The sequence below is a fragment of the Aulonocara stuartgranti genome (assembly GCF_965226115.1).
Source record: "Aulonocara stuartgranti genome assembly, chromosome: 7".
Taxonomy (NCBI): domain Eukaryota; kingdom Metazoa; phylum Chordata; class Actinopteri; order Cichliformes; family Cichlidae; genus Aulonocara; species Aulonocara stuartgranti.
Genome location: NC_138945.1, coordinates 47,365,145 through 47,379,072, shown reverse-complemented (window position 1 = coordinate 47,379,072; position 13,928 = coordinate 47,365,145). Strand labels below are relative to the sequence as shown.

The 13,928-nt window shown below is 40.3% G+C and overlaps 1 protein-coding gene across 11 annotated transcripts in view; it reads left to right on the top strand.

Moving 5' to 3' along the window:
• LOC309710813 (pleckstrin homology domain-containing family A member 7-like) overlaps positions 1 to 13,928 on the top strand; it is a 151,559-nt gene that overhangs the window by 119,531 nt on the left and 18,100 nt on the right. For 9 of the 11 annotated variants that reach the window (XM_082540596.1, XM_082540601.1, XM_082540605.1 and 6 more), the window contains 3 exons: positions 8,465 to 8,646; positions 9,893 to 10,429; positions 11,588 to 12,143. In XM_082540596.1, the coding sequence (XP_082396722.1) occupies positions 8,465 to 8,646; positions 9,893 to 10,429; positions 11,588 to 12,143 (1,275 nt within the window). Of the gene's footprint in view, positions 1 to 825; positions 1,797 to 8,464; positions 8,647 to 9,892; positions 10,430 to 11,587; positions 12,144 to 13,928 lie in introns of those variants that run through there. The other 2 variants (XM_082540597.1, XM_082540599.1) reach the window with 2 other exon arrangements.

The following is a 13,928-nucleotide window of genomic DNA, read 5'->3' as shown; positions in this document are numbered from 1 at the left end:
CTTAAAAACATTAAAAACAACATAGCCTGATAAAAATAAATACAATATCACAAAACAAAATAGTCCCAAAATGTAAAAGGTTACACAAAAAGAAATCAATAAAAACAGAAAATGGAAACAAGAGAAGAGTTCAGTAGATCCAAACCTAAATATAATACACTGAGGAAAGATTTTCTGCATTTGTCCTTGTGATAGAAGAGCCCAAACAGATGTAAGACAAAGTGCTCCACTGCCCGTCCAGTAGGCAGTGGGCAGAACAAGTCACCTGTTATTTATCCGAAGGCATTCACTGTAGTCAGTCGTTTTGGAGGAATCCAAACATACCCTGTCTCACCTTAACCAACAGGTGGTGTAGTGGGGGGATAAACCCAGTAAAACCACATTTTACTGTAACTTTTTCTCCATCTTTACAATATTTTCTTGACAAACTGAATCAGTGCATAAGTTAGATGTTAAAAATACATATCAGGAGCCATTTAGTCATTTTGTTTCTCTGCAATTTAAATTTTTTAGACATGCCATAAGGTGTGAAAAAACAGTTTCTCAGGGACACTTGCTAATTGTAATGCACCGTTGCTCATTCTGATGTTATTATCAGAATTTAGGATTCTGTAGAACATATAATTTGCTTCCCCGTGACAGTTATTTCAGCAAACCTAGATTTTAGATGCCAAAGTGAATATTTTTAATAAAACAGGCTCTTGTGTCTGTCTGTTGACATCAGTGATACCGTAACCATTTCACACTTTGCCTCTCAAACAGTGAAAGGTACAGAGTAATAATTATATAGTTAAATAATAATCAATAATAATATATTTAAAACCAAGAAGTCAGTAGTGAGCAAAAACAAAAAGCATATAAAGTACATTGCAGGGTTCTTAATCACCAGAAACGATTAAGATAGGTAGCTAATATGGATTTACATGAAAATGTGTTAAGTTTGTGGTTCGATGCTTTCTCGGGATTATTTTCTGGTTGCCTTGAAATAAAATATTACTTGATACTACTTACTTACAACCTACTGTCTAAAATGAACAAATATATATGTCGTCCTTTTAAACACCAAATATCTGTCCTGATATTGGTCTTAAAACTCCCTTATCAGTTTGGCTCACAGATGAAATATTTTTACCGTGATCTGGAAACCCTAAAGGAAGCCGTGAAGTTCTCCTGCTTTTTTATTTATTCATGATGTTTTCAGCAACCTTAAATCGGCTTATAATATTCTAGTGATGATTTCCAATAGTTCCTTGATGCAGTGATGTGGAAGTGCACCCCAGGTACAGTGTGACGTCACTCTGGCGTATATACAGTTATTCACCCTTTTGAAAACATTGAACTATGCACATAACTTGTTCTGGATGCTGATGAGGTTAAACCGAAGCACTGATACTCAACCTGGTAATAAGTTGGTCTTTAGCACCACTGTTAGTATGTGCGGTCATATGCAGAGTGCCCCACTTCATTAAACACTGCATGCATCACAACATCAAAACAACAACTTTAAAGCAAAAAGAAGACCGCTACCTTCCTGTGCTAGATAATGGTGGGTATTTGATTTGGACTACAGTTTTTGAACTACTACGGTGCTGACTACTAAATCAACGTATACCCATTGGGACTGCACAAATTGTGCCTTCGGGTTCCCACGACAAGTTCCCACCCTACTTTACCCTCCTTCCCCTATTCACTGAATGCTCTTCCCTCTCTTGTTCCCATTGGCTGGCTGCCTGACTGGGACTTCCCTCCCGCCCTGAGAGTGTCGCACCATCCAGTGACAGTCCTCCCATAAATAGGTACTCTATGCTCTCATGTTCTCTCACTTTGCCAGATGTAAGCCTTATATATCCATGTTGTCTGCCTTTGGTGTGGCCTTTTGATTCAGACTGGACAGAATATACAGCAACCTTGTATATTCTTTTGATTTCTGATGCATGTCTTGGTAGTAACATCTTCTTTTGGCTGAAGTTGTTGTTGTCTTTTTCATTTTTTTTCCATCAGTGTTCTCTTATTTAAATTCCCCTCTGTTGTTTTTCCTGTTTCACTTTCGCCTACTTCTTATCGCAGTGTGAATCTTTGTATTTGCCTTATCTGGTTTTGAGCTTATCATTCATCTTTGCGCCCTTCTTGCTTTCTGCCCCATCTGTTACATCGACTGTACCAGCATGCAATCTTTTTTGATAGCAAGGAGAAAAGCTTTATTTGGAAGTCATGTCACCTCAAGTTGCTGTTCCAGTGAGAAAGCGCGGAAAAAGTCATTTTAAAAAGCTGCAAGAAATCTCTTGCTTTAGATGCAGTTTATGTAACCCCTCAGTCACCTAAACGTTACATTTTTTTCTCTCTTCTCTTTAAAACAGCTGCTGTTTAGGGAATCTTTAAAGTAAAGAATAATGTAATAATTTGGCATGCTGCTTGCAGAAACAGTGACATTTCTGAGCCACCACAAGTTCTTGTTTTTTCATTTGGATTTTTTTTTTTGTGTAGATTCAATTTCTGCTGTAGCAAGTTTTGCAGAATGTGCCTTATCAGGAGCTTTGTGGTGCTCTGGCTGATGCTGAGGCTTATCTTTATGAGCACAATGACTCTCTAAATAGTGCCAGAGAGAGACAAAGAGAGGGTGCATGTGTGCGTGCTTTTGGGGTTTGTTTGTTTTTGTCTTTTTTGTGAGGGCTGTCCACAGGAATGGGGCAGGCACTATTGTAAGCTTATGTTAGTGCAAGTGGTAAGTGATATTTTCAAGCTGAAGGAGAGAGAAAACAGGAAGGGATAGGAAATGTTTCAAACTGGAAACTATAATAAAGAGAGGAAAGGAATGGATAAGATATGGAGAGGAAGGAAGTGATAGCAGCTATTGGTGGCTGTGAATTGGAAGCAGAAACAAGTAGTGAGAAAATGGTGCTTTATTTATTTAATTTTTAAAAAAATTAATAAAGCACAATTGAACAACATAGTGAAGGAAACAAATTGCCAGAAACACCCTAAACTGAAACCAACTCTCACACAGACACAAACAACAGAGAGGAAAAAGAGGCTGAGCTGTGTATGAACTCGGTGTGTAGGCGTATCGGTCATGCTCTCAGTGCTGAATGACCCACTCAGCATTCCCGTTAAAGCCAGAGACTCCCAGTGTTAATTTAGACTGCTGGGGATGTGTGTTGCATTGTGTCATTATTTGTCATCAGTACTGATGTATCAATAAATGAGGAAAAATTTGAGGCTGGCGATTTGAGACGGGAGTTCTCTCTCCTTTTAAATGTGTACGGTCAGGTAGAAGTTGTGCGCAGAGGATCCACAAAATTAAACCTTTTTAGTTTCTATCATTTATGTTAGAGTCTGAATTTGCTTTCTCCAACATAGTGCCATACAAATGTGTGCCTAAACCTCTGGTCTGCATCTGTGCTCTCTGCATTCCTGCACGTGGCTAAACATCTGACTAGTAGCACAGCCCCCTCTCTCTCATCAAGCAGCCTGTCCCATTGTAGCTGTAAGAGGCCATCTGTCAGAGTGCTGACGGTGAGTGAACAGGCGTGTTTTGACAGCTGCTTCCTGAGGATGCTGTGTTGCTTTCATCAAGATATTTAGCATGTTCTTTGGACATATCTAGAGTTCACATTTATGATGAGTAGTTGTTAAGTAGTTTCCCTGACTGTTTCCTGGCCCCTGAAATGCCTTAACACATCTCCAGTCCTGACAGTGAAAGGCCAGCTGAGCCCTTCACAGTTTACATCTGTGGTTTTCTTCTGGGTAACATCATGGCAAACCTACATATTTTTTTAACCAAACACCGCAGCAAACAAGTGCAAAGGCATCTTTAAAACAAGCAAACCTAATTTGAAATGTTATAAAAAGCTTGATAAAAGCAAAAACATTGCTTGATTAAAATTTGTCTGGGCCACTTCCAGGACTCCTGCTAAGTTTGGATCACTTTGTTAAAGTGTTGTTTAAACCACTTGCAGATACACATTTTCAGTTTCACTTTGGACATGAACCTTATGCAGAGAGAAAACATTGACTTCTGTGTTAAAGGGACTTTTACTTTTATGCCAAGAATATCAAATGTAGTCGGACCTGAGGCCCTGCTAAGGTAAGATCCAGAGGCCAGGGTAGAAATGTGAACAGAAGCATGCTCTTTTTTTTTTTCTCCCACCTTCCACCACTTCTTTGTTGAGTCGTGTGTAGTTACTGTAATGCCCTGAGGAATATGAAGGTTCATCAAACCAAGTGTCCCGTCATACTGAAAAGGCAAAATCCTTTTGGCTGAACCAATACACTATATAGTTACTCTCCATAGTTGGCACCATGAGCCTCTCCACCCCTTTTGTTGAATAGAGGAAATCTAGCAGCCATTTCGGATTCATGAGTTCAAGTGGTCACAGCCACACTTCCAAGGAGCAATCTAAAAATAGTTGGAGCACTAGAAGCTGTGAAGAGACACATAATGACCTTAAAAGAAAAATATTTTCAATCTGGTGTGCTTTTTATTTTTTAATGAGTAGAGACATGAAAATTTTTGATGGCACATTTTAAATGAATGATGTGACCTGTGGTGAAAGGGTGGCAGGATTCTTTTTGTAGTCTGCATCTTTTAATTGTTTCTTTACATATAGATCAGCTGTACTGAATGCAAATGCTTGGATATAGCACATTTATATTGTTTTATACAGTTTACTGTTTTACACTATGGTCTGAGATGTTTGTACTAGTTACAAGGAGATTACTAAAGATGAGCTAGGGTTTCTTTATTGGTAAATCTGATTATTTTTCCATTCGTTGATATACTATTTGATCTCAGAAATGTCAGTGACATACAAAAACATTACCATTCAAAGAGTAATGGATAATATTATTTTTTATTTTAGCTTTTTGAGACTTTTGAGTCTTGTTATGATAGGACACGATAGCTGTCCTAGATGATCCAGTCTGGGGAAATCATAGTATTTTTTGGACCATAAGGCGCACCATATTATAAGGTGCACTGCTGATGAACGGGTCTGTTTTCATACATAAGGCGCACCAGATTATAAGGCGCATTAAGCGAAACAAAACAGTCAGATAAGTCAAACGTTACTCAACTCATTCTTCTTGCTTCCTCCACTTCCGTACCATTGATTCATTAATGTTGAATTCTCTGGCAGCTGCTCTATTCCAATGTTGTTGCAGTACTTTAATTAATAACCTCGTATCGTGGATGGATTATCTCAGTTGTTCTCCTGACTGAAGTTTGGTCCATTTACAGCATCCTGCCATGCGATTGCATTTGTCCCTAACCATCGGGAACCCTCACGTTAACTTTTATTGAGTGGATAAAAGTTAGCGTTCATCCTCCAGCTTCAGTTTATGTTATGCTAACATAGCTGTGTCGCTAGTGATCACGTATCACATCATTATGTACCAGCTAGCCCAACTTCAATAACCCTACAAACATCACTGCTGTTTAGTTTCCCGTCTTCATTTATGTTGGAAGTGACAGCAGAACTGTACGTTTTAATCTTTTAAGAAATCTCTCAGTCAGAACCCCTAATTTCCCTCGGGATGAATAAAGTATTCTGATTCTGATTCTGATTCTATATCATGTTTAGGTGGAAACTAGTGCGCTAACTTCCTGCTAACTTCTAACTCGGTTAAATTTAATAAATCCTGTTTTCATGGATACCTGGATGTTAAACTTAATTGTTACACCTGGTAAAGCAGCAACACTGATCATTTTATTAAAGATGAAAGAATTTAGACAGTTTTTAACTCTCAGTGACGCCGCAGTGTTCGTTTGACTTAGGGACCTGAAACAGAATTTGAAACCGGATTACTCCGCGAGGCTCCTGACTACGGTAGCCTTACTGCTCCGACAATCCATCAAGCAGTGCGGCTTCATAGCTTGCCAAAGTCATACTAAAGCATTTTTGACAGACTTTTGAGTGCCGTGTACAACATAAAATCCGTTCCAGGTCAGTAAGCACAACCAGAATTCATACATAAGGTGCACCGAATTATAACGTGCACGGTCGATTTTTAAAGGATTAATTAAAGGATTTTAAGTGCGCCTTATAGTGCGGAAAATAGTACTTTTTTTTTTAGTCCTTGTCACAATGAGAAAAAGTCACCCACAAAATCATCTATCACATGTTTTACTTAATTGATCATCCCATATGTCAAAGGATAATATGTATTAGCTCAGCAACCATAATCTGTAACCTTCATGATGAGGGCATTATCAGCCTCTCACCTCCATACAGTCCAAATAAGGTTTCCTCAATGCGTAGCCCATCCATACCCCTCCCTTGTTTCCATTTGCCTAAAGCTCATGAAAGTGTTTGCTTAGCTGCCAGGTTATTGATTCCTGTGTGCATCAGGTGTGGAATGCGGTTACCTCCCCGATCTTCAAATATGTAGCAGCATCAGGGTCAAGCCCACACTTTAGCATAGTGACTAGAATTATATTCCAAGTTATTTTTGTCGTGCTTCGCTGCAGCCGCCGAAATGAGCTTGTTTAAGCTGGAGTGCAGAGGGGAGGTGAGTTCACATGTTGTGCGTCTGTTTGTGTGCGTCTGTTTGCCAGGGTTTATTTAGAGTTTATATTAACAGGGATATAACAGCAGGACTGACAGTCTGTTTTATTCATGAGCGTGTTAAGTGTGTACATTAAACAGCCAGCGTGGGAGCGATGCTTTGTGTGTTCCCGACTGTCACGCTGTAATACAAGAATGCAAGAATTACATTCATTTTATCACATTATAAACAGAGTAAGAAAATCTCTGAGAAATTCTGTGGATCCCACAGCAACACACCGTACACACTGCTCTATCCTGCCTTCATTATTCAGACAGTGGATTGGGACAGGGAGGACTGGCTAATTACTTTAAATTAAAATGCATCTGTTGTTGAGTGGGTGCTCTCATTTGTCTTCCAGTCCCAACTACTGAAACACTGCAGGAAGGAAAGGGAAAAGTAGGACATTTATAGAGCTGTGCTCAATGGAGTGCAGCTCACTTAAAAGGAGCTCTAATAACCCCACATTTACACAGAGATCTTTATTGAGCATACTAAACACTTAGACTTCTTTAATTAAAAACTGCCTTACTGATACACTGTTCATTGAATTTAAGGCCGGTCTGCTTCTTTGATGCTATATTATCCCATTGCTGACGATTGCTGGCAAATTACAGTATCAGTGACATAATGTTTAGTTATTTAGCAAAAATATCCTGTGAGTGTGTATTATAGATGAATTATCAAACAGTACTTGGCTTAAGCATTTCTAGTCTTTCCTTGGGTTTCATAGTTCAGCAAAACTTTGGGATTTGGCAGGAGAGGCAGAGATGCTAACTTCCATTCTGATGGTATTCTCAGTAGACCTCAGTGCAGTGCAGCCAAGAACATGTTGATTTTTGAGTAAAGAAAAAAAAATCATTTTTACTTTGACTAAAAAAAAAAATCCTCCCTTTTATGCACTTACTGTGGTAGTGCTGGTATTACTGCTGTCTCCTCCTACACAAACAGATAGACCTGCTGAACATAACTATTCTGCATGTGTTTTCTAGGGCGCAGTAAAGGGGAAATGTAGGCGATATCTGCAGACAAATTATTTAGAGATGCATTAAATGATTTTAGGGCTATTTGGGGAAGTGGAGCAAGCTGAGATATCACCAAGTTTGGAGTTACTATAGTGTAGGTTGAGGCACGGCGCAGCACTCATGCTTACAGCTGTGCGTTTAGCTGCTTTTTTTTTTTTAACGAGTCCAATTATTCATTCACCTTTGGTTCTATTTCTGTCCTGTGTAATTTTTGAGAGAAATATCAAACACTCTAGCTGTTAAATGCTCACCTACATTTGAACAGCTGCAGACTTCACTGTTTGGTCTTTAGACTGAAGCTACATTAATCTAATCTAATAATTAAGTGAATGTGAACTAATATCCTTTTAAATTTTAAAGGTATATAAAGATATATTCATTTTAAATTTGTCAGTGCTAAATATAATAACTCAGTAGACAACTGCTTTTTCTTTGCAGAACACTGTGATTTATGGACCTGTCTTGTCAAGCACCTTATAAAAGCTGTTGTATTTTTACTGTTGTGGAAAAGGAAGTAGGAAGAAAAAAAAAGGTTCAAATGGGGACAGGTTCATGAAGAAAATTTGGGGTTAGGGATCTTTGCCCTGACACTAACTTTTTGTTTTTTTTGTGTTCCATCATAGCACAGTATCTTTCCTCTCATTGCTTGAAGGTTGTGCCTTTGTGGGTTGTAACTGGCTGGCGTTATTGTCTCTGTATTTCTGCTGTGTGATTTCCTTCATTCGCTCTTTCTGTACTGGTCAGTGCTTATGTTGCCCTTGATGTTGTTTCTCTTGTTGGACAGCATGATATCCCCCTGTCTCTCGGACTTGAAACCCATCTGGCGCTCTGTCTCTCAAGTAATGTCTGTGCCCCTCTGACCACTACTTGACCCAGCCTCCTTTCTCTTCCTACAGGCTAGCCACACTGGTATGCGCTCGTACATTTACAAGCAGACCTCTGTGATTGGCTCGCAGGCGGAGCACACTGGGATGCGAACCTATTACTTCAGTGCCGACACCCAAGAAGACATGAACACCTGGCTTAGGGCCATGAACCAGGCCACGCTGATGCAGAACCACAGCGATGCAATGATCAGGTCATTATTAACATTATTCATCTCATTTTTTTTCTTTTCCCAGATGAATACAGTCCTATAGTTTAAATAGGAATGTTGTCATTCGCAATTTGAGACATGCTGTTTTTGCACTGTGTTGTCTTTTATCATACTTAAAGATTCACAGAATAATTTAAAAAATGTCCTGCTCCACTCCTGCTTCTCCAAAATATGATGAATTTGTTTGTAATATTAGTATCATTCAAAAAATACATTCTGATTGCTGATGTGGGTGCTTTTTTTTTTTTTTTTAACAAACAGCAGCTTCCTTCATGAATTATTAATATGTTTACGAGGGGCAGAGATCAAATAAGTCCATCATTCACAAGCAACCTCAGACACCCGCTGCTGGCACCTCTTTATTTTCATTATCTTGTATTTTACTTTGGGGGCAGTCCCACAAGACTACACTAGTTGTTTGTGAATAACAGAAGGGAAACGTAGCTGAAGACAGCTTCCAGATGGGAATTTCTTTAACCTCTTTTTCACCCATTTCCAGTGTTTTTAGAAGCTAAACTAAAAGTACTGTGACTGCATGCTTAAAGTACTTTTTAAAGGCTTTCATCTGCAGTATGCAAAAAAATTATTTTCATTGCAAATGGATGGAATGCACAGCTAGCAACACTATATTTAGCACAGTCCACAGTAATGAGGAGAAACAACTCACTGTAGTGCTACTGTAATTCATTCTGATATGTTTAGATGTGAGCCATTGACGGGGACAGTATCACCTGGGCTTGTCTGAACACCTCTTTAAAACTAAACTAACTATGACTTGGTGTGCTGGAGACTGGCCTATTTCTTCTGGCTGAGTGCTTTGTTTACATGGGATTTCATTAATGTGGTTGAAATAGAGATATGGTTACCAGGCTTTGAGTGTCATCTGTTTGCTTTGTGACTTCTTTGGTCTTTGCCTGCTCATAAAGCTAAGGATTCTGAGGAAAAGTTTCCCTTTCATGTGGTAGTCACCATCTAGTACAAATTGAGTTCACTACAACAGAAAAGAAGATTAAAATGCTAGAACTCTGGCTTATAACGTGTACGGGGTATCCGTGAAATGAAACGAAACAGACTTGGTTGTTATTGAGGAGGAGCCACTGCAGTCCTTCGAAAAGCCTGAGGAACAAAACTGCTATTCGAATTACAGATATTGTTAATTACATTGTTAAGGGTATAAGAGTGTAAAATGACAGCATTCATTGATTTTTGCCATCTCCACTCTCCACAGACCAGCTGATAAGTTGTCGCAGCAGGCTGTCCCACAGACAAACCATGTAAGCCACCACAAGACCAAGACTTTCGATTCTGAGACAACAAGACAGATGATTCATGAGGTTCTCCTGGAGCCCATACACCGTGACGCAGAGGAGCGTTGCAGCTTTCACAAAGACTCTCCTGCCACCATCATGTTGGATCCCCCCATAGGAAGCACTGGCCTAGAAATGGACACGCACACTTCCCTCCCATCTAATCCCGCACCCTCTGCCGTACCACAGCCAGATCACATTTCGGCTTCAGCGCCTGTGTCCAGGGTGCCGTCCCGTGCTCCGTCACGAGCCGCTTCGACTTTGCCCTCCAGCATTTGCACAAGAAATGGCCTGGTCTCCACACCCAGCCCCATACTGGAACCCAACGGCATCGCAGCAGGGACGTATCAAAGGGCCCCAGAGCCACCTGCTAATAACACACAAAAGCACGCTCAGAGGAGAAGTACCCTTGAGCAGGTGGAGCAGTGGGTCAAAGTACAGAAGGCTGAGTACAAAGGGTAGGTCATTGCAATATACAAAAATGTTTTTTTTTCTTTCCAAACAAAGTTACAAAGTGCTTCACAGAACAAGATGGGAAACAACAAATAAAAAATTTAAGAACAGATAAAAGTGAAACTTTATAAGGTATCAGAATGCTGGCAGCACAAGGAGATGAAAGTGAGAGATAAAGCCAATTTAAAAAACAAACAAAAAAAAACAGGTGAATTAGCAACAGATATGAAAAATTAAAGTACATTAAAAATTATCACTAGGAGAAGATGATAAAACAGCTATGAAGGTGAAAGTGGAGGCACAGAAAAAGCCTGCTTATGAAGAATATGTCTTTAAGAGGGATTTAAAAGACGATAGTGAGCTCCCCTTGAAACCGTCTCCTCAGATTGTTCCAAAGAGTGGGTGTCCTGATCGAAAAAGTCTGATTACCCTTGGTGCTCAGCCAAGGTTGTGTGATGGGCAGCAGAGCTTTAGGTAAGGGCTTAAGGCTATGACCAGGAGCGTATGGTGTCGGAAGATCTGAAATGTACTTTGGTGTGAGCCCAGAGCGAACCGTAAAAATCAACACTAAATTCTCATAATTAAAACCTTAATTCTAAAATTAATGGGTAACCAATGAAGAGAAACTAAAACTGGAGTGAAATGTTCTCTTTTTTTGGTTTAGTAAGAAGTCTGGCTGCATTTTGGAACAGCTATAAGTTGGTGTAGTCTTTGTAGCTTAAACATGTAGAATAAATTGCAATAATCTAACAAAGAGGAGATAGAACCATGTATGACCATCTTTACAATTGTTTTAGATGAAATCGAGCTGATCTTACGTCTCCTAATCTGCATAAAATAAGACTGGACAACTAAAACAACAAGCTTGTTTGACCTGAAGTGGTTGTTAAAAGTCACCCCAAGGTTTTTACAGTATTGGCCAAACTTTACAGATATACAGCTCAGGTGTAAGGAGGCAGTGTGCCAGTAACATTTACTTCTGTATGTATAGTTGTCTGGCATCTGCATAGGAGATAAAACTCACACTGTGCCTTCAAATGACGAACCTCAGGAGTAACGAATAAAGTATAAGTTTATATCAAATTAAGTGCTAATGATGTGTCAATGTTGCCTTTTTGCCCTTAGAAGTAGCCTAATGTTTTCTTGCTGTTTCTACTTAACAGTGCCCCATCCAGAGAGAACACCCTCCCTCGTCGCACACCACCAACGCAACACAAGTACACCTCCATCGACGCCTACCAAACCCTGCCAAAAACTCCTCGCCAAAGTCCCCCACCTGGCCGACTCGGCGAGTACAAGTATGCCCAGGACCGCCTGAGTCACTTTCGCCTGACCCCAGATCAGGGGGGCCCGGCGTCCAACACTGTCTGGCAACTGTATGAGTGGCAGCAGCGCCACCAGTACCGTCACGGCAGCCCTACCGCACCGCTTTACACCCCGGCCCCAGAGTATCCATTTGGCCCCCGCCCACCATCTACTGTGCCTCCCTCCTCTTCAGCACCTAGGTCAGAGGGCTCTCCTCGCTGTGTCTCAGTACCACCATCATCAGCAGACATACCTCCACCAGGCCCTCCTCCTGGTATCAGCCGAACCCTGTCCCCCGCACGGAGGCCACACACGCCGGCTGAGCGGGTGACAGTCAAGCCTGTGAGTGATATATCCGTGTTGAACATCCCCTTCACTGTTTCCCCTCGCAGGACCAAATCACAGCTGTTTAAGGTAAGATAACCCAGCTGCCATACTGTTTGTTATAGTGCTTCAATGTTGTTATAGTTTTTAGGTTTCAGCTTTCATGTTTACAGTGCAGATTGTCCAGATTGTCATGCCTTATTCCAAAAATGAATTAAATTATTTTCTACATACAATACCCTAAAGTTTGCTTGATATTCTTGTAAAAAAAAATTTGCCATGACACTCAAACATAAGCTCAGGTGCATTTTGTTTCGACTGATCATCAGTCAGATGTTTCTACAACTTGACTGGAGTCCACCTGTGATAAATTCAGTTGATTGGACATGATTAGGAAAACAATATAAGGTGCAATACTTAACAGTTAATGTCAGACCACAAACCAGCCCATGGAGTCCAAAGAATTGTCTGTAGACATCTGAGACAGGATTGTATTGAAGCACAGATCTGGGGAACATTACTAAAACATTTCTGCAGCATTGAAGGCTCAATGAGCACAGAGGCCTCCATCGTCTGTAATTGGAAGATGTCTGGAACTACCAGTATTGTACTACCAGCATGGCCAGTCTGAACGATCAAGGCAGAAAAGCTTAGACAGTGAAATAAAGAAGAACCTGATGGTCACTCTGCAAAGCTCCAGTGTTGCTCTGTGGAGAAGAGAACCTTCCAGAACGGCAGCCATTTTTGCAGGACTCCGCAATCAGGCTTTTATGGCAGTGTGGCCAGACTGTAGCCACTCCTTAGTAAAAGCCACCTAACAGACTCTCAGACAATGAGAAACAAAATTTCTGGTGTGATGAAACAGACTGAACTCTATATCCTCAATACCAAGTATCGCATTGGGAGGAAATCGGGCGCAGCTTATCATAATAATCATCCCTAGAGTGAAGCATGGTGGTGGCAGCGTCATGATGTGAGGATGTTTTGATGTGGGAGACTAGTCAGGATGAAATGCAGATAAATGATGAATGCAGCATTTCATAGAGGCGTCCTTGATGATGACCTGCTCCAGAGTGTGCTGGATCTGACTGGGTTGAAGGTTCATTTTCCAGCAGGACAATGAACCAAGATAGCCAAGCCGAGATAACAAAGGAGTGTCTTAGAGAGCAGTCTGTGAATGTCCTTGAGTGGCCTAGCCAGAGCCCAGCCCTGGAGATATGTGAAAATGGCTGTGCACTTGACAAGAGAAACTGCCCAAAAATAGGTGTGTCAACTTTGTAGCATCACACTCAAAAAGACTTTAGGCTGTAATTGTGGCTGTAGTTTCCAGATACAGTATAATTAATGCATGAAAGAGAAAGGATAACATTAATAATGTCCAGGTTCCTTTAGGCAAAGTGGTGATACTGTGCACAGAGAAGTGTCCACACACACTGTGAAAATTACAGGCAGTTCTTAATCAATGGAATGAGATTAAAACTTTACATAACGGGGAAGAAGCACTGTTTTTTGGCGTCATAATTACATTTTAGGCAGTTAGCTTACACTCTCTGAATCATCTTATGATACCCAAATCCCCAGATGCACAAGATTTAATCACATAATAATACAAGAAAAAGGGAAAAAAAGAGAAGTATTCCAAAGCAATGTTGTGATGTACGAGGGTTATGTTCTGTAATGATAGCTTGTGTAGATGTTCTTGATTAGGATGACAGTACACAAACTACTGTTACAGCTTCTGTTGCATATATTGATAAATGTATTTCATCTAATTCTTACTTCCAAGATTGCACCATTGTCTGATTTTCCCCCCTGTTAAATGCAATATCAGTTAGTTTTGTATTCAGAAAAGTGTTAGTCATTCTGAACATCGTA